General features: G+C 56.8%; 1 protein-coding gene across 8 annotated transcripts; it reads right to left on the bottom strand.

The window, feature by feature from the left end:
* Nucleotides 1-9676: 9676 nt before the first annotated feature.
* Nucleotides 9677-19515, bottom strand: CDH16 (cadherin 16). Of its 8 annotated transcripts, XM_046680562.1 has the most exons (19): nucleotides 19397-19414; nucleotides 19082-19142; nucleotides 18385-18442; nucleotides 18025-18108; nucleotides 17465-17620; nucleotides 17256-17394; nucleotides 16742-16900; nucleotides 15714-15910; nucleotides 14959-15081; nucleotides 14600-14750; nucleotides 14140-14367; nucleotides 13969-14045; nucleotides 13708-13896; nucleotides 13364-13605; nucleotides 12657-12790; nucleotides 11568-11810; nucleotides 11290-11397; nucleotides 10858-10974; nucleotides 9677-10022 (listed from the first exon to the last, which is right to left on the bottom strand). In XM_046680562.1, exons 2-19 carry the CDS (start codon nucleotides 19084-19086, stop codon nucleotides 9925-9927), a joined length of 2508 nt encoding a protein of 835 aa, XP_046536518.1. In that variant the 5' UTR covers nucleotides 19087-19142; nucleotides 19397-19414; the 3' UTR covers nucleotides 9677-9924. The 8 variants fall into 8 exon arrangements, with proteins under 8 accessions (XP_046536518.1, XP_046536517.1, XP_046536513.1 ...); XM_046680561.1 differs by having other exon boundaries at nucleotides 13708-14045; nucleotides 18957-19142; nucleotides 19397-19489; XM_046680557.1 differs by having other exon boundaries at nucleotides 13708-14045; nucleotides 18949-19142; nucleotides 19397-19489.
* Nucleotides 19516-19714: the final 199 nt, after the last annotated feature.

Below are 19714 nucleotides of genomic sequence, written 5' to 3' on the forward strand. Positions count from 1 at the left end.
TTCCAAGAATGGGCCAGTCCCCTCATTAGCCCTAGGAAGGAGCCTGCAACCCTCCACCTTTTGCTCCTTGTTTTCGTTTCAAGGGTGACTACAAATTCTTTGCCACTCCTCCCATCAGGGGGTGGGGTCTAATTCCCCTCCTCTTGAATCTGGGCTGGCCTTAGCAACTTGCTTGTAACCAACAGAATACAGCACAAGTGATACTGGGGATTGACAAAGTTAATGTGCAGCAAAGTCTTGATAATTGGTGAACCTGATGGATGGTTGTGATGGTTAATTTTATGTGTCAGCTTGACTGGGCTAAGGAATACCCAGATAGCTGGTAGAACATTATCTCTGGGTGTGTCTGTGAGGGTGTTTCTGGAAGAGATTAGCATTGGAATCAGTAGACAGAATAAAGAAATGAGTGGGCATCATCCGATCCATTAAGGGCTAGAATAGAACGAAAAGAGGGACGGGAGAGAAAATTTGCTCTCTGTTGAGCTGGGACATCCGTCTTCTGCTCTGGGACATCTGCTGATCCTGGTTCTCAGGCCCTGGAATCTGACTGGTTCTTACACCATTGGCTCCTCCTGTTCCTAGGACGTCAGGTTTGGACTAGAACTATACCTCTGGCTTTCCCGGGCCTCCAACTTGCAGACAGCAGGTTGCAGGATTTCTCAGCCTCCATAATCAAATGGGCCAATCACAGTATTACAAACCCATTTACAGATGGTGAAACTGAGCTGGCAAGGTAAAATCATGTGCCCAAGGTCACAAAACTAGTAAATGTGGAGCTGAGTTTTGAACCCTGGTGTCTGACTCCAAAGCTTTCTCTTAGCTTTCAAGCAATCGCTAAGTGATCATGCAATTCTGTTGAATATTCACATGATAAAAAAAATACATGCGCTATCTGCTCCCCACAAGCCTGGCAGGAAGAAGTGAGCTGTCGGTCCATGGAAGCATTCTAGCAGAAGCTGGGGGAACACTTGGCAAGATGTGAATTGGATGGACTGTGGGGGTCCCACCCTGAGGCTAGGCCCTCTGCTCGTGCCTGGGATGGGGCTGTGTGGACACAACACAGGACAGACCCTGTGTATGGCCTTTCCCTGTGTCCCCAGTCAGCCTGGCCTGTGGGGTTGGGCGGGAAAGAGCAGGTGGAAGCTAGGTGGGGTGCTCACCTGGAGCAGGCAGGAGGGACCTGCAGCCACAGCCTGCTCTGCCCTTCTGACCCTGTGGCTCTGGACTGATCTCTGATCCCCCTCCCTGTCCTGGGCCTGGCACTTCTGGCTTGGGGGAGGACCCAGAGCTCATCAATCACACGGTGAAGCCTGCTGTCCCGCCCAGCACCTGTCAGAATTTATCTGAGAGAGAGACAGACAGAGGGAGAGAGAGGGAGGGTCAGACAACTGCAAAAGGGGGTTTGAACAAAAATGGTCATGGCACTGGTGTTTGTAAGAAAGAGAAACTGGACACCACTGACACGTCCTTCCTCTGTATACTGGACAAGGAGATTATGGTGCATCCATCCTGGTGGACTTTAAAAGTGACCATAAAAAAAAGTGATGGTGGAAGATCTTTATTATTTGACAGGAAACTGCTAAGTGTAAATACCGTAAATGAGGGGGAGGGGTGGGAGATCAGATTATAAAACAGAATGTATAGTGTGACCCCAAGTTGAAATCCTTCCCCAGCCCTCACACACACCCCTTCACCAGCTCCCTCGTGACTTACCCCATTGGCCAGGGTCCAGCCAGTGGGGGAGGGGACTGCGACTATATTGGGAAGGGGATGAGATCACCCAAAGGCTGGCTGATTTAGAACCGGGTAACTTTTTCCACCCATGTGGCTCTCAGAGGCTGGCTCATAAACCTTGGCGCCAGCCTGCAGGGTGAGGGGGACCAAGTTCCCCCTCCACAGGGATGGAGATGGTGGCCGAAGCTGGATTGGCGCAGGTGCTGGGCTGAAGTCGAGACAAAATGGCAGAGTGATCTGAGGGTCCCCAGAGCCCAGCTGGGACTCTACAAGAACTTTGCTCCCAACAGATCTGAGAGTCCTGTCACTCCCCAGGGACCTGTGTGGGCAGAAAGTGCACATTGTGGGCACAAGAATATCCCAGAGGGTGGCCACTCTGTGGCAAACTGAGCTGGGTCCCCTGGGTCCAAGATTTAACCCCCTTTTATGCCTTGAGATTCCTATTTGCTGGCCTGGCCCTCCCCGGAGAGGATCCCCCTGTTTTGGGGAAAGCCCTGGTGGGGGTAGCTGTGAGGGGGAGAGGCCTGGCCTGGGAAGGGAACCGGGGTCCAATTCCAGTTCAGCAAAGAACTGAGTTCAGTTCAACTCCCACCCTTGACCTCAGTGCCCATCAGACTCCCTCAGACCCATGCTCCAACCTCATGGAAACAGTGTGTCCCAATCCTCCGAGCTTTTCCCAGGCAGTTGTCCCAGCCTGGCTACCTTTCCCTACTCCAGCTGCCTTTGTCAACCCCTACTCCCGAGCTGGGTCAGGTGCCATCTCTCCCCAGGTCAGTGTCCATCACGCTGGCTTGTCCATGTTCATCTGGGGTGACCCTGAGGACAGGGGCTAGCTCCAGGGAAAATGCTAGGACACGTTGAGTGAAGGAAAGGGAGGGCTCCTGGAAGGGATGGGGGATCAGAAGAGGACCAACTGTGGCAGTACTGTTCTGTGCCAGGGCCTCAAGGGGGACCTCAGAGACTCAGGCCCCTCAGAGCCACAGCAAGCAGTAAGAGAACCCGGTGCGCAACACCCTGACTGGGGCTTTGTGGGCGAGGAGCAGGAGCTGGGCAGAACCGGAATGAGCCGGACCGTCCCTCCTTAGCCTGAGCCCTGGGCAGCAGAGCTGAGAATGGAATTCTCCAGCTGAGTGGAGTTGTTCCCGGAAAATCTCCACAAGCCCTTCCAGAAACATGCTTTTGTGCCTGACTCTGGCTCCTTCAGATTGTCAGGGAAGGGACCTTTTGGCGGCTGGGCTGCTCAGGCAAAGCCTTGCCCTCTCTGGATCCTTGGGACTGGTCTATGGCATAGCTGAAGCAGAGATTCACACATCTGTTCAGCACCATCTGTCAGCTTCACAGAGTTCTCAACCATCCTCAAAGACAGGGATCAAGGTCCCCATCATTCAAGAAAGAAGCTGATGCTCCCAGATACAAAATGGCTTGCCAGGATTCCAGGCCCACCCATCAAGGGTCGGCCTGCATACGGCTCCAGTCCCCCCACCTCATTCAGGATTCCCGAAAGGGCAGGGTGAGCCCACAGGCTCAGGATGCCACTTCCAGCTCAATCCCACTTGCCCAAGCCTGTCCTGGCCCCGCTCCCACTGCTCTCAGAATAACTCTGGTGGTTCTGGGCTCAGATCACTAGCCATCACCTGGGACCTATTTTTGTCCTTCGGGTAACAAGGAAGTCTCACCTTGTTCGGTAACTATTTAGGGTAAGGATAGAACATGTGACCCCTGACCCCAGCTGACCTTGCTGCCCTGCTGGGAAGTGACCCTGGCTCAGCCACGCTCCCTCTGTCTCCCTGCCCAGCCAGTTCCCCGAATCTGGCTTTCTACCCCATCGCCTCTTCTTGGCAGCCCACGCCCTCCCCCAAATACACTACGACTGGGAAACCAAGAGCATCTTCATTTGTCCTTACGATCCAGTGCCAAATCCTATGCACCTGAACAGCCAGAAAATTCTTTCTCACAGTTAGCTGAGGAAACAAGCCCATTTCCTTAGGCTCTGGCCAGAGGGTTCTAGAATCCAGGTGCAGGGGCCATCTGGGGATCCAGCACCTAGAATCTGACATTCAGAACCTGGGGTTCTGGAATCCTATGGGGCAGAGGTTGATGGCATCTGAGATGTCAGAAGCTATAGGTGGGCATACCACAGACACTCTGAGAGGTCAAGTACAATCTCAAGGGTCATGGACCCCAAAGGCCATTTATACAGGGGTTATCTCTGGGGGTGGGGTGCAGAGATGCATAGAGGGGCACCCCAGCAGACTTGGAGCTTCTCCTTTCTGCTGAAATCAAGTGTGTGGGGGTGAGGAATGTTGTGACCTGAACTCAGCAACATAAGATAAATGCATAGAAAAAAGACTGGAAGGAAATATGATAAAAGTGTTACTGTAGCAACAGAAGCAAGAAAGACTACAGTTATAATGACAATAATAATAGTAGTTATTCTCTTTTTTTGGGGTGAGGAAGATTAGCCCTGAGCTAACATCTGCTGCCAATCCCCCTCTTTTTGCTGAGGAAAACTGGCCCTGAGCTAACATCTGTGCCCATCTTCCTCTACTTTATCTGTGAGACGCCTGCCACAGCATGGCTTGACAAGTGGTACGTAGGTCTGTACCCAGGATCTGAACTGGGGAACCCTGGGCGGCTGAAGTGGAACACGTGAACTTAACCACTGTGCCACCGGGCCAGCCCAGCCCCCATTATTCTCAGTTTTTGAGGGCCAATTATGTACCAACCTCTGTGCTAAGTGTGGGCTTTGCTTGTATTATCTCAGTTAATCCCCACAATGTGTTCTTCTCTTGGCGGCGTTGGCCAGTGGCCTGTGGGGTGAGCGCTATAAATGAGGTTGGTTTTTGCCAGGTCTGCAGCTTTGCTGGAGGCGGACCGGCGAGCCCTCAGGTCCAGTACACAGGGGATGCTGTGCTCTCCCTGCCAGCAGCACTGGGCATGAGAGGGCATGGCTGGGCCCCTCGGGGATGCCTTCAGGGAGCCAGCCAGGCCCGCTGTGCTGATCCCGGCCCCCACTTGGCCCTACTCCTCAAGGCGTTGGAGCTTGAAATAGCGGTTGTTGGAGAGCTGACAATCAAAGGGCAGCTAAAAAAAGTCCCCTCAGTCTGGGCTCTGTCGCACACGGCTTGTAGGGCCTATTTTGGGGGAGAGGGTGCCGACGTGCCAATGGAAAATCCATGGGGCGGGAGTTTCCAAGGTGGGGGACCCATGTGCCTCCTTCTCTCCATCCTGCCCGTGCCCCCCAACACACACACATTTGCAGCTCTTAGCCCACCTTCCTGACTGTTGGACTTTGTCATCCCTACAACAGTCCAGGAAACGAATGAGGAAGCTGAAGCTCAGAGAGGGGAAGTGACTTGCCCAAGGTCACACAGCCTGGAAGTGGGCAGGACAGTGGCCAGCCTGGGCCTCTGTGGCTCACTGCATGGTGCTCTCCCCATAGAGGCAGCCCCTACCTATGGCCTCTCTGGGGAAACCAACACATTGTCTTCTGGGGCATCGAAAGCTCAGAGGTGGTACATTCTGGATTGGACTGGGTAGCAAGTTGAGGATGACTTGAAGGTCTTGAGGACCACAGGGGAAGAAATCTCCCTGAAAACCCCCTGTTCTACTGCAATGTTGCCTGGCTGTAGGAGAGACAGCTGGCTCAGGGCCTTGTCCTGTGAGCCCATCCCCCGACCCCATCCCTGTGACCACCTCATGGCCCCCCTGCTCAGGCCCCCAGAGCCTGGCAGCCCCTGCCAAGTTTCCAGGGAATGTGTCAGATAAGGGGCTTGTGCTCATGGCTTGCTCCCACCCAGCTACTATCTGTGACCCTGCCGCCACCGCCAGGTGGGTAAGAATAGCAACAGCCCCGGTGAGTGGGCACACAGAGGGACAACACAGCAATGGCTTCAGGCAGGCAGCTTCAGCCCTCAGATTCAGGACAAGATTCCAGGTTCCCCTCCTCACCAGTTCTAGCCCCAACCAGCTCCCTCATTGTCCTGGCCTGAAGTCCCACAGCCCATTATCATAAAGCAACAAGTCTTATGCTCTGCCCCTGCCACCTCCACGGAGGGCATCTGGAGGGTGGCATACCGTCTTGTCGATTCCAGCCTGGGGCCGGAGCCCTGCCCTCCACTGAGGAGCTGTGTAACCTGGAGCTGGACACTGTCCCTCTCTGGGCCCATAAGGAAGGCAGGGTGGCATGGCAGCCCCCTGAAGCATGGGAAGCAGCCAGCAAGGCCTCTCCTGGGGCTAGGGCCCCTGCTTGTCCTGGCAACCACAGTTGACCTGGCTCCTGAATGCCCCTGTGAACTCTGACCCTCTGACTTCCTGGTCAGAGGGGATATGGATAAGGTGAGGCTGTGGGAGTCCCTGAGGGGGCATGTTGTGGTTGAGTCCCCTGTATAAGTCTCCCCATGACGCTCCTGTGGGTGTGCTCCACTGTGTCGCATGAGTGTGTGAGGGTGGCCGCATCATTCTGAGGGAAGAGGCTGTTGTCATGGAACCCAAGGTGAGCGTCACAGTGACATCCAAAGCAGGGAGATCTAGGGAGCCTTGTGTCCAAGTTCCTGAGTCACTGTGACACCTGGGGGTGATCACAGGAGCCGTATCTCCCGGTCCCCACGTCAGCAGCCCCTGCAGCTCTCGCAGCCTGACTCACCGCATGGCTCAGACGGGGACCCAGGCCCTTCCCCCAACCCCCTCACCCCTCCGCTCCCAGCATCCTAGTCTTCCTCGTTCTCTCCCCTTTGACCCTCAAGCCTACCTCCTGCCCCCTCCCATGTCCCCCACCAACCCAAGGAGTCCCAGGAGGAGGGGGCCAGGGCTGCTACGGGAGGATGGAGGGGCTGAGCTGAGCTCCTGGCACACTTACACATTGCGACATAGGCACCACACAGACCAGACTTTAACTTACACTTACACACCCACAGACACACACGTGTGCACACACATACATGCCTGATGGAGTGACAGGGCCACCAAGGGATCTCCAAGCTCAGTCTCTCAACACTAGCCCTCAGGAAAGCCCCCGCAACCCCTGCAATTTTTTGGGTCGCCCATCTCCGAGGCCCTCTCATTAGAAACATACTCCCCGCAGCAGCAGGATGTCTGAAGGTGAGATCAGAGGATGAAGTTCTGCCTTGAGGCCCAAGCTAGAGTCCTGGGGTGGGTATAGGTGGGTGTGGGTGGAGTGGGGGTCTCTGAGGTCCCAAGACTGTTTCTCTCTTTGTGAGTGAGGGCCAGACTGAACTCTGGGCCTCCTGCTTCAAGAGCCCTAATCACCAGGGCTGGAAAAAGTTTAAAAATATCCTCATGTTTACATTCTTTCCAAGCCCGCCTCCGATCCTCGGTGCTGGGTCCCTTTGATCTGGCCCTGTGCCTCTGGAAGGGGCCTGGGAGGAGGGAGCATCAGCTCCCCACCAAGGCAGACCCCGGGACTCCCTCCAGCTCCCGACCAGTCTGAACCCTGTGAGACCCCCAATAGTACCCAGAGAGAGCCTTGGAGCTGGCAAGGAGCCAAGGATGGAGAGGGTGTCTTGCCCAGGGTCACCCAGCAGGGCCACATGGGAGCTGAAGTTGGGGCTACCTCCCAAAAACCTGGGCCTCATGGGGCCCCTAGGGAGTGTGTGAGAGCATGTGGCTGTAAGCATCTGTGGTAAGTCCCCCCACACTCCATGGACCGGGGAAAGCCACATGTATTGAGCTCCTGCTGCATGCCCAGAACTGTACTAAATGTGTTTGTGAGGGTTGCCTCATATAGTCTTCAACAAAAAGAAAACTAAGGCTCAGAGAGGTAAAGCGACTCATCTGGGAATACACAGCAAGGATGAGGCAGAGCATAGATCACATGTTCTTCTATGCACACTGACCAATAGTTATCTGCCCCTTGTCCTATCAGGGTCTAGGCCCTGCCTGCACAGCAAGGCCTGCCTCACTACCGTGAATCTGCACAAGCATACACTGACCACCACCAAGCCCACAGAAGGGCCAGTGTCGTGTTTCTCTCCCTCTGTGACCCAGGAGAAGCCACACCCCCTCTCTGATCCTCACTTTCCTCTGTAGAGGATCACAGGAGAGGCTTATATCCACAGATGCTCAGGGAAACTGAGCCTGTGTCCTGGGGATTGCGGACTTTGTGGTCGGCCCCAGCACTGACACAATCAGAGAGTGGCCCGGGGCCTGGAGGCCCGAGAAAGAAGCCCTCAAACTGAGGCAGATGCCTTGATTTTCCCTGAAATCCTATCCTCCACACTTTCCTTTGCTGGTGGCCCATCCACCTGCTTACCAACCCATCCATCCACCCATTTATCCACCCACCCATCCATGCACCCACCCATCCACCATCCACCAACTCACGCATCCATCCACTCATCCACCCACCCACCTATCTTCCTATCTACCCATCCAGAACAAGGACCCAGAGAGCAGGGTGATTCTGGGGCTCCAGCTCAGGTGCTGCACCCCACTGGCTAGATGAACTTGGGAAGTTCCCTCTACCTCTTTGCAATTCACTTTCCCAGCTTCACAAGAAGGAACTGGCCAGGTGATCTCTAAGGCCCTCTGGGGGATCTCTAGGGAGCAGAGAATAGCTGAAGGCTGTGGACACTTCTGGAGAGTCAATACAGACCTTGGCTAGACAGTCCCACCTTGTGCTCTGCTTCTAAGACTCCCAGCTACAGCCCTTAACCTCCCTGACCTTCAAGATCCTCCCCTGGAAAATAGGGCCAATAATTCCACCCTCACAGGTTGATGAGAAGGTTAGATGAGGTGCTGCCTTTGAAGAGCTTTGCACCCTGATTGGGCACAGGCCAAGCAGAGGATCCTGGAAGACAGGCAGCAAGCTCTTCTTGGACTGCAGTAGTCAGTAGAGCCTCCAGTGGGGGAGCCCGGGCCTGGGACAGCTGGGATCAGCCTCAGACTCCATCCCTGGGCTGGGGATCCTGGCTGAGTCTCCCTCAGGCCAACCAGGATGGCTTCCCTGACTCTCTTGGCTGGGCTTGGCCCCCATCCCACAGAATCTGCCAGGAGTGGAGAGATTATCTCCTAAAAATAGGGCCTGGGCCCCACAGAGGTTGTTTTTCTCCCTTCCCCGTGATTTAGCATCATCAGCTCAGGGTGCCTGGTACAGCAAGTTTCACCCTGGCTCCCCAGAGACCGTTGGGATCGGGGTGTGGGGAATCAGCATGTATCTGGGATCAGTCAATGGTCAGGGATTGGAGGTCAGCCTGGAGGTGTGGTCAGGGCTGAGCTGGGCACCAGGGCCATGGCTTAAACTTGGGCCAGGGGAAGAGGTTCACCTGGGGCAGGGGCAGCTCCAGGGTGAGCCACAGGGGCTCCTGTCCCACCCCATCACTGTCCATCTGAGTGATTCTCATTTCTCTGACTTTCTGCACACCACCCCACCCCCCCATGTGCTCACCAGGCTTTTCAGGAAACCCAAAGGCGCCTTGGGACCTGCACGGGGGCAGGGGGATTCATCCCCAGCCTCACCTCTCCTGTTCTAGCCCGACAGGGCCCTCACAATTCCTGCTCAGACCTCTCTTGAGACTGAGGGATCCCTGCCCACTCCCGTGAGCAGGTGACTCATGCATAGAGACATGAGTATGCTCACATGTGAGCATAGGACATGGACGCACAAGGCGCCCTCCCGTAGCAAATATGATGTCCAGGAAAACACAGAAATGACACTCTCGAGCACACCCTCCTCAACCGTCACCTAGACAGAGTTGACCCATCCAGGGTCTGCAGCCACTGGTCTCTGAATGCCCTTGGAAGTGACCCACCTTGCTCCAATGATGCCCCTGTGTCCTTCCCCACGGGGAACCCCGGGCTTGCCCCTCAAGCCCCCAGATCCTTTCTGTGCAGCAGGAGATGGGGAAGGCATGAAGGGGTAGGTGGATACAGGTAATACACACACGCACATGACACTCAGACATGAGCACAGCAGTCCCTTAGATCCCATGCCCAGCTCTCTCAGGCTTTATTATTGGACAAACATGCCACCATTTGGAGCATTCCCATGGGCAGCGCATAAAGTCGGTGTTCAAGCTCTGCAGACATGTCTGGTGATGTCGCCTCCAGTCCAGGAAGGTGAAGGGGCTTCTATTCTGTGCTGGCCGCTGAGGATCTGCAGTGCTGGGCCCTCTCCCACTGAATTCAGTTGGAACCAGAGGCCAAGCTCCCAGCTGGGGCTTCCTGGACCATTCAAACTGCTGCCTTCAGGGGTACACTATCCACTGGCTGATCTAGATCCTTCTTCCTTGCCAGGGTCAAGTGGGTGAAGATGAGGATGAGGAAGATGCCTGAGGGGCCCGAAAAGGATGGATGAGCCCTCAGAAGGGGCCATGGGACTTGTCTATCACTAGGAACTCCCTGCTGTTGGTATTGGTTTACCAAGGAAGCAAAGTTTCCTAGACAGCATCCCTGAGGCTGGGCCATGTATGACTCTGTGGTCCTGGTGCCTGAAGAAGCCTGACTGCTTGGCCTGCTCAGCCCTCACCAGGGCCCTGCCCCCTTGAGGCTGCCCCAGAACACCCCAGTCTCCAAGGTCCCCTTCTCTGGGGAACAGTTTGGGTGGGTGTCGTCCAGGATCCCCAGTTTGGGAGTGAGTTGTTCCCACAGACCTCTGAAAGAAAGGCACATTGTAGCATTGTGCTAGAACCAGCAAAGAAAATCAGCCAGGAAAAAATTTAGGGGGCTAAAGAAATAAAGAGGATGGAGAAAGAGGCTTGGACTGAAGGAATTAGGCTGGAAAGACCTGGGCTCTGCTACACTCTGGCTGTGTAACCTTGAACAAGTCACTTAACCTCTCTGAGGGTCAGTGACCTCATGCAGAAAATGGAGAGATGCCAGGATCAACCTTACAGGGTTGTAGGGAGGATTCAATGTGATAATCCTATGCTTGGCATAGGGCCTGACACACAATCAACATGTAATAATGTAACAGTAAATGCTGTTATCAATGATGATGATGATGACGATGATGCTGACAGGAGGCAGGAGCATAATGACTAGGAGAGTTGGGGGGTTCCTTCTCCAGTCCTGGGGCACATCACGGGACAGGGGAAATGTTTATCCAGAGGCTGTGGCTCCAACCATCCATTGCCCTCCCCCATGCAGGAGCCCAGCCTCCATTACCTATTGCTACCAAGGTGCCCACGAGGATGCCCACTGCCGATAGCTTCGTGGGCATGCCCTTCATGCGGCCCACCTTGCGCATGCACTGCCCCTCCAAGTTGCAGCGACACACAATCACTGGGGACAGTCAGGGGAGGAAGGTAAGGGTAGTGAGGGAGGCTCCCCAGCTGCTCAGAGCCCCTAGTGCGGCCCTGCGTGCACAGTGCTTTTGTGCACATGTGTGTATTCATGTGTGTGAGTGCATGCTCCTCTTTGCCCTTGCCTGCAGGCACACAGGCCTGTGTGCCTGGCCACAGATGTGCAGGCGCACACAGGCCTATGCTGTCCATGTGAGCCTGCAAGCATGTACACCCAGCCCCTCCCCCTGCATCCCAGTGGTCCCCTCAGGAACTGCAGGCCCCTAAACTTGGCTGCACCCGAGCCTGGCCTCACCTCGGACCAGGAGCTGCCACATCCGTGCACTGTGGCTGACAACTACAGGGACTACGTGTTCACGTGGCTCCACCCAATGCAGGGCCAGGGTGAGATAGGCGTGGGAACCTGTTGGGACCGTAAGCAGTGGTCAGAGTCACTAGCCTGGACAGGGGTCCCCCTAGGGGGACAAGGCCCCCTAGGCCAAGCCCCACTCCCACAGTGGAAGGTCATCATACATCCAAGTGCCACCCACTCCCTGCCTTGGCGACAGCCTCTCCCACTTCTCCACTACACACCATTGAGAGGCTGGAGGCGCCAATCCCGCTGCACCGTGGGGTTGGGACCAAGGGCAAAGCTGTAGGGACCATGCCCACCAGCCAGGTCAGGGTCTTCACTGGGTCCACTGACAATCACACCATGGTCCTGGCGGGGTGTGCAGAGGTGTCGGGAGGGCACGGGGGCCAGAGTTGGGGCTGGGGCAGAAGGGGCCTTCAGGAAGTGGATCACGAGGGTTGCAGAGGTTCTCAGTGCCGGCTCATCTGTGGAGGAGGCAGTGCTGAGCTAGCCGGGGCCCTCGTGGGGGCTCTTGTGAGGGTGGGGGGGACCCTGGGCTAGTCCCTTCCCCACAGCCCATCAGTCTCATTCTGCTAATTCCCCTGCCCCGCCCCCTCCTCTCTACCCCTGCTCTCTGTCCCCATCATCATCCCCACGCCAGTCTTTTCCTCACAATACACTTCACCCCCTTCATTATCCAAACAGCTGCCAGGCCCTTCTGTGCCTTTCTGGATGCCAAGGTCGCCTTCACACTGTCCCCCCACCACCACCAATCCCACCACTGGTGCCAGGGCCCAACAATGTGGAGACACCCTGACCGTAGAGGAGCTCAGCCCTGGTGGGTCTGCCCTGCACCACAGGACTGCCTAGCTCAGAGCTGAAACCTGCCTCCTTGACATACCCACCCCCCGGGCCAGCTCTTTATCCTGTCAAAGTGGCATTCAGAGCCCTCCATGCCTGGCCTTGTGTCCTGCTCAGGCTCACCTCCTGGCATGCCTCCTGCCCCAGACACAGCTCCTGGCCCTCCTTCCACCTGCCCAGCCCCACGCCCTCTGCTCCCAGTTATGTTTGAGACAGACACCCTGTGAAGTCCTCTGGGGCTAAGAAGCAGGGTTGGGAGATGGCAAGTGTCTAGCGAGGAGGGTGGTCTGACGTGTGGGGCAGAGGCCAGGCATTCTCAGAGAGGGATGCTGGACCCAGCCCTTGTCCTTCCCTCCTGCCTGGGGCAGAATAGATGCCAGCAAGGGTTCCAGGAGGAAGCCTGGTCCTGCCCCTCCATCTGTCTGAGGCTTGCTCTCCCTCCCAGAGGGCCCATGGCTGCCTGGCCATACCTGCATACTGGGCCTCCACAAGCACCGTGTACACATCCCCAGGCCGGGTGCCCCGCAGGGGCCGGGCTGTGTGCACCTCCCCAGAGACCTCCTCGATGCAGAGCAAGCCCTCTGAGTCATTGACCAGGGAGAACCTGAGGCCCAGAGAAGATGGGGGGCAGGGAGGCACTGGGGGGTCTTGCCCAGAGACCTCCAAGGCCATGCGACCTGCTCCAGTTCCACATTCTCTCTGTGACTCAGGAGTGGCAGCCATGCCCGGGATGCCTAGTCTCTCTCTCCAGCTTCAGGGACTTTTGAGGGGGCAGGCCTGAACCACAGAAGCTGTGGGTGGAAGAGGGACTATCAGAGCCTCAGGGGCCTGACTTCACTCCTTGAGTCCCAGATCATCCAACAAAGGGGCCAGGATGGGGCCAGAGCCTGGGAACGGCCTTGTCTGTGCTGCAGTCTGGGTGAGGGGCTGGAGGAGGACCCAGTCCAGGACACCATAGGGAGACATTGCCCGAGCTCTCAGGGGGTCCAAACACCCCTCTGCATGTCCTGTCCAGCTCATCCAGCCCTGATCCCCCAGGAGTCACAACCTTGGCATGAGCCGCAATTTGAGGAATAGCCCAGGCCATAGATCATTTGAGTCCCCTCTAAGGCCCTGGGGTCATTCCTGGGGAGCAGGGGAGGTCCAGCCCAGGTAAGGGGCTGGGCTTTTAGCTTACCTGAGGGGATTGCTCATGGGGTCTGAGGGCTGGATGATCAGCAGGAGGGAGCCGGCTGGGGTGCTGACTGGGATGCTGGCCTCGTAGCTCTCCTGGTCCAACTTGGGGGGTGGCACCACCCTCTCCACCAGCACAGTCACGGTGGCTGTGGCTCCAGGGCCTGGGCCCGGCCCGACCACTTCTGCCACACTCCGCACCACCACAACCAACTGGTAACTTGGAGCTGCCTCATAGCTGAGGTTCTGGAACCAGTGGGGCCTGGGTCACTGTGTGGGCCAGGGAGTGGCACAGTCATGCATGCATGTGTGTTTGTGTGTGCCCCTTCCCCACCCCCAGCCTCTTACCTTGAGGAGTCGCAGTTGGACATGATTGGAGCCAGGCTCCCAAACCAGGCCAAAGGTCCCCTCCTCATCCCCTGCCTCGATGGCAAAGTCCATGAGGCGGAAGGCAGGCTCAAGGTCGGCATCAGTGGCCATGAGTGTGGCCACCAGAGTCCCGGACTCTGTGTCCTCAGGGAGGTATACAGGCTCAATCTGGAGAGATGGGGAGGGGCTGTGAGCTCCCCTCAGTGCCTTCCCAAGGTCTCTTCCCCTGCTCCTGCTTACCTGGGAGGTGGTGAACTCCGGCGCATGGTCATTGATGTCCGTGATCGTGACAGAGACCTCACATGTGCTGCTGAGGCCTGAGGCAGGGAAGGGCATTTTGGGGAGGCCAGGATAGGAACAGGGGGGACAGGGAGCCGGGTTCATTATCAGGATCACCATCAGGGCACTTACCGCCCTCTGCTCCTCCTAGGTCAATGGCCAGCACCTGAAGCAGGATGTTCTGGCCGGCTTGGAGGGGGGCAGCCCCCAGTGTCACATTGCCTGAGGTGGGATCCAGCTCAAAGGCTCTCCCTTCTGTCCCCTCCTCAAGCTCAGAGCTCAGCAGCCGATACACAATGTGGGAATTGGGGGAACCAGGGGCATCCATGTCCTCTGCCAACAGTCTGGTCACCTTGGTGCCTGCAAAGACAGCAACAACCTGGGTGGGACCACAGCCCAGCCTGGAGGCCTTATTTCACCCACTCCTCTTTTGTGCTGGACTAAACCTGAGCTTGTGTGTGGGGGCGGGGAGAGGCCAGGGGGGACATTAATACAGGGACCTGAGTCTGGCCCCATCCCAGAGAAGAGCAAGACAGAATAGTTCATAGGGACTTCACCCCTCCCCCAGCCCCTGACAAGGCCCATAGCCCACCTGGCGGGCTGAGCTCAGCGATGCTGATTGTGGGGCCACGTGGGGGGCAGATGGGCACATTGTCATTCTCATCCATCACCACCACATGCAGTTCCAGAGGTTCTGTGTAGTCTTCGCCTCGGGTATTCTGAGCCCGCACCTGGAGCAGATACTGTAGTGGGCAGTGGGGGGCTTCAGATGAAGGCCAATGGCAGCTCCAGCCTGGCCTGGTCTGGGTTCCCTTCTGGTGGCCAGTGCCAGCTCTTCTGGGTGCTCTTCCACTGCCTCAGTGCCTGTGGGGAATGTGACACCCCCAGAAGCCAACTGGACAGTGACCAAGCACCCCTCAGCCTGCCCTCCTGGCGTCCCCCTCACCTCACCTCAGCCTGGGCTTCTCGGTCCAGCTCCCTGGTCACGTAGAGTTTCCCCTCTGCGTCCACATCAAAAAGTCCATGGGGCTGGCTCTCCAGGTGATAATGTACTTCCCTGCCACTCCAGTGTACCTTGGAGGGGGACACAGATGAGTGCACTCCAGGACAAGGGGCAGGAATAGCCATGTCAGCCCTTATGCGCCAACTGTTTCTGGGTGGGGAGCCTGGGCCTCCCCTGCTGTGTGACCCCACACAAGCTACGGTCCTCCCTGGAGTTCAGGTGGGGTCCTTTTATTTGGGGCACTTGTTGTTGAGGCAACTCCATGGTGACCTGGCCTAGGTCCAATCCTGGACCCTGCCCAAAGTGCCTGAATGACCAGGTTTTTTATTCTCCCCCCTCTCAGGCTGGGCCTGACCCCAGGGCATTCCTCGAGGGAGCCTGAGACATTCCTGGCCTGGGTGACAATCCCCATGGCATCAGGGAGGTGGCAGCTGTTCTCCCTGAGGAAGCCTGGGGCAAGCTCAGGAGGTCAGAGCACAGAGCCCGCCTGCCAGAGGAGAGCAGGTGAGGAGCTGTGGGTCTGCTCCTGGGGCCTTGAATGCCCCACTCCAGGATGGAAACTGACGCGGACAGTGGAGGGAGGAGCACAGGTAGGGGAGGGGCCCCAGACCCCCCTGCCCCGATCGCCCCAAACCTCCACGAGACTCAGTCCCAGCTGTACCACCTGTGGGGCTACTTCAGCCACTGACAGCCACTCACTCACCTGGGCAATGTGGTGTGGGTACAGAACTTTGAGATTCTCTGCCAGGTGGACAGGATCTAGGGGCACCCAGGTGCTCTCTACTATGGAGACATCTATGGTGGCTGTGGCCTGGTGGCCTGAGGCCTGGTCACCCATGTCCTTGACCTGTACCAACAGCTTGTAGGGCCCTTCCAGGGCCTGGTCTAGGCTGGTGCTTCCTGGAAGGGGCAGGGTGGTCAGCTGAGCAGGCAGCCAGAGAGCAGGGGACCAGAGCATCCTTCTCAGCAGGGTACCAAATACCAAAAGCCAAGCATATGGCAGGTATTCAGGATACTCTCTTGGCCAAGGGATGAGAGGGACTTTTAGCAGCATTGTGAGCATCTAACTAGCACTTGACAGTTTGCAAAGTCACTTCCATGTCTATTCACACAGTAAATGGTTGACAGACTGGATGGGTGGATGGGATCAGGAGAGAGGTACATGGGTGGATAGGTAGGTGACTGGTTGGGTGAGTGGTTGGTTGACTAGGTGAATGGATGAGGGTTTGTGTGGGGTAAGATGGATGGGGATTTGAGTGTTTGGATGGCTTAGTTTGGACGGACGTTTGAATAGATGGGCTGCTTATATGGTTGGGTGGTAGATGAGTGAATGAGTGGCTGGCTCAGTGAGTGTATGATTGGCTTTTATTTCCATCCCCAGCCGGTGCTTCTGGTCTGAACTCCCAGGTCCAGGTCTCGCTTGCCATCAGTCCAAAGGTCTCCCAACAACATCCTAGGCTACAACTCCTCAGATCTCTCCTATCCTTGTCCCTTAGGCCCGGGTCTCCAGAGTGTGGGGCTGAGGCACTCCATTCATACATTTCTTAACCCTCCATGCCTGGTCCTGCCTCCATGCATAGTTCAAGTATAGCCTTTTGCCTTGCTCACCTCTCTCCACCTAGAATGCTCTTTTGTCCTTTCTCTATCAAGCTCCAACCTACCCTACAGCTCAGATGGTGCCTTCGCAGCTTTTCCTGACCCTCTCTCCCCTCACACCCAGCTCAGGCTCACCCTTGGGGCTGAGGGCCAGGGCCCCCAGCCGAGGCTCCAGCTGGAACATGTCTGAGGAAGGCTGGGCTGGGGCCTGGTTCAGGATGTGGAATCGAAGGTCAGAGTTGGCTGTGCCCGGCTCATCTCCATCCGAAGCCACAAGGAAGAGGAAGGGGATGCCTGGTGAGTGTGGAGAGGGTACACCATTAGGGGTGAAAGGGCTGGGGAGAGTCTCCCATGCCTCCTCTCTCTCTCCTTGGTCTTTGCTTCTGTATCCATCATCATATCGGGACTCTAGCGGTGAGCCAAAGCTTTTCACCTCACTTCACAGATGAGCAAACTGAGGCCAAGAGTGGATGGGACTCGCCTGAAGAGCCTCACTGGGGTAGAGGAGTGCAGGATGGGAGAGAACTGGGAGGAGTCAGCTTGGACTCTGGCTGCCCTGTCCCTATGCTGACTGTGGCCATTTCTACACTCTGCTCTCCCATCAGTGCCCACCTGAACTTGCTGTGAACTGGCTTCCCTGGGCACTCACCAGGCCTGGTGCCCCGGCTCAGCCGAACTCTGTAGACGGCCTGGGAGAAACGGGGCACCTGGTCGTTCTCATCCTTCACATGCACAAGCACAGGTTGTGGGCCCCACAAGACACGTCCATCCTCAGTCTCCAGGGTGACCTGGCAGTGAAAGGTAGTCAGTGCCCAATCTTGCCTTCTCTACTTTCTCCTACACCTGGCCCAGCCATACCTGTAGCCGGTACTCTGCCTGTTCCTCTCGGTCCAGGGTCCTGGTCACCAGCAAGAAGTCAGACTCTGAATCCACAGCAAAGGGCCCCTCAGCTGCCATGTCTGAGTTTCCTGACAGCACAATCTGGCCTCCAGCCTTCTTACGGGGCAACGGCAGCTGGCAGGGAAAAACAGAGGTAAAGGGCATGGGGGCCAAGCCTGGGGGATGCCCCCTCCACCCAATGGCCTAATTCTATATGTGGGGCAACCAAGGCTCAGAGAGGGCTAGCACTTGCCTGAGGTCACACAGCCAGCAAGTAATAGAACTGAGATTCAAAGCCAGAGATGTTTTCCCTGTACTCGATGCTCTCCAATACTCCCCGCCCTTCTTTCTATAGCTTGAAACCCCACCACCGATACTTCATTCTTTAACTTAAAGCTCTACTTTCTTCTGAGATTAAAATCTTGTTAGTCATTCACACGATACCACCTCTGGAGAGAAGAGTTTAAAAGTGAGCCAGAGCCAGAAAGAGAAAAGAGTGCCAGAGGTAGAAAAACAGCCCACTCAGGGCTCAGGCTCACCTTGGTCAGGTACAAAGGGAAGTTTCCACCATAGTTTTCTGGGACTTCCACATGCAGCTCTGCAGGCTGGGCCTCCAGGAGAGTCTGTGGAAGGATTCTCACCTTGTCACTAGGCTCTATCTTCCTGTCACGGGTGCCAGGGACCTGACAGGGAAGGGGAATTTCTGCCCCTTCCCTGGGCCTGGCCATACCTTAGCCCATCCACCCTCTGGCCTTTGACCTCCTGATCCCAGCCGGCTCTGACCCCACCCCCCAACTACTACCATCCATGGTGAGGGCAACTGGTCCAGGTGGAGTGGGAGGCAAGGGTGCCAACCCCCAAGGCCAGGATCTGAAGGAGAGAAGCAGGGCCCAGCTCACCTGGGGGACAGAGAGGCAGAGCAGCCACAGCCAGGCAGGGACCATGGTCAGGACGGGCCTGAGGGACAGAGCAGTAAGGATCCGCCCAGATTGTGGGCAGGGGTCCCTCCTAGTACCCTCGCCCTAGAGAGCATTCTTCCCCTGTCCTCACTCAGCCCCGGACCATAGCTTCCCCAAGCCCCAGGGGATCCAACTGTCCCTCCTTCTTCAACTGGACCTCCTCCTACCTGGTCACTATGGGGGAGGCAGCCAGGGCTCTTCCTGTCCCCTGTCCTTTGCTGCCCCAGCAACCCTCAGAGCTACCCCTCTTCATTCCACTCACTTGGACACTGTCCGCCTCCACTCCAGCCCTTGTACCCTGCCTCACCTCCTTGCATACACATAGCCAGAGGCACCTCACAACAAGCTAGCCTCCTCTTCCTCCCCTTTGAAGGGGGCCTGTGGCTCCCCATCACCTACAGGGTAGCGTCCAGCTCCTCGGCCAGGCTCACCAAGGCCCCCAGGCCCAGCCACTCTGCTGCCTCTCGGTTCTTGCCCCTACAAGGGTCTCCACGGGAATTTCACCTCCAGACCTTTGTCTTCTTCCCACCCAGCCTCCTCAGCTTGTCAATCCCAAAGTGGTGATTTTGGAGGCTGCTGGGGAAAGTTTGCAGCTGGAAAGACCCCGACGATTCTGAGGATCGCTTCCTGCAATCACCTCATGCTGCAGGCAAGGCCTGACCAAGGTCACGGAGGACTAGACCATGGAAGAAATCCTCCTGGAACAGAGGACTCATGGGTCAGGGTCTCCAGGACCATTCTACCTCCCACTGCCATCCTACAGACATGGAGGCCCCTCATCTCGGCATTTTCCAGCACTCAGCATGGAGTTGGGCACATAGAACGTGGACAACCACCCTGACCACTCCTGGAAATTCTTCCCTGGACGACGGAAGGACAGGATCGTGTCTCTCCTTCCCCCACACCAACCCCAGCCTCAGCCCTGCCCACCCCTCTGCTCCCAGGCCCTCACCCGCTGGTGCCTCAGGCTGGCTCCCTTGGTCCAGCTGCCAGGCGAGAGGACTCCTTCTCCAGGGAGCTCTGGCCAGGCTGGGCCGGGTGGGGTCGGGCAGGGCGGACCCTTGAACAGGTAGGCGGTCCAGCCGCACTTACTTAGGAGTGGAAAACACCACTGGGCCCACAGCAGCAGGCCTGGTCCTGCCCAGCCCCCTAAGTTACTCATTGACTTTGGAAAGCTGGGGGCTGCTCAGCATCCGTGACTGCTAGCCTCAGGAGGTGGGGAAATCGTTGGCCTGGCACTTCTCCCACCCCTACACAGCCCAGTGGGTAC

The sequence above is a fragment of the Equus quagga genome, chromosome 13 (assembly GCF_021613505.1).
Source record: "Equus quagga isolate Etosha38 chromosome 13, UCLA_HA_Equagga_1.0, whole genome shotgun sequence".
Lineage (NCBI taxonomy): Eukaryota > Metazoa > Chordata > Mammalia > Perissodactyla > Equidae > Equus > Equus quagga.

What these genes read in the sequence shown, in the direction of transcription:
- CDH16 (XM_046680556.1), bottom strand. An exon ending in ACCCACACCACATTGCCCAG is followed by an intron (nt 15,082 to 15,713) that starts GTGAGTGAGTGG and finishes TCCCCCTCCAAG; the next exon opens with GTACACTGGAGTGGCAGGGA. An exon ending in CGCTGAGCTCAGCCCGCCAG is followed by an intron (nt 14,368 to 14,599) that starts GTGGGCTATGGG and finishes CTGTCTTTGCAG; the next exon opens with GCACCAAGGTGACCAGACTG.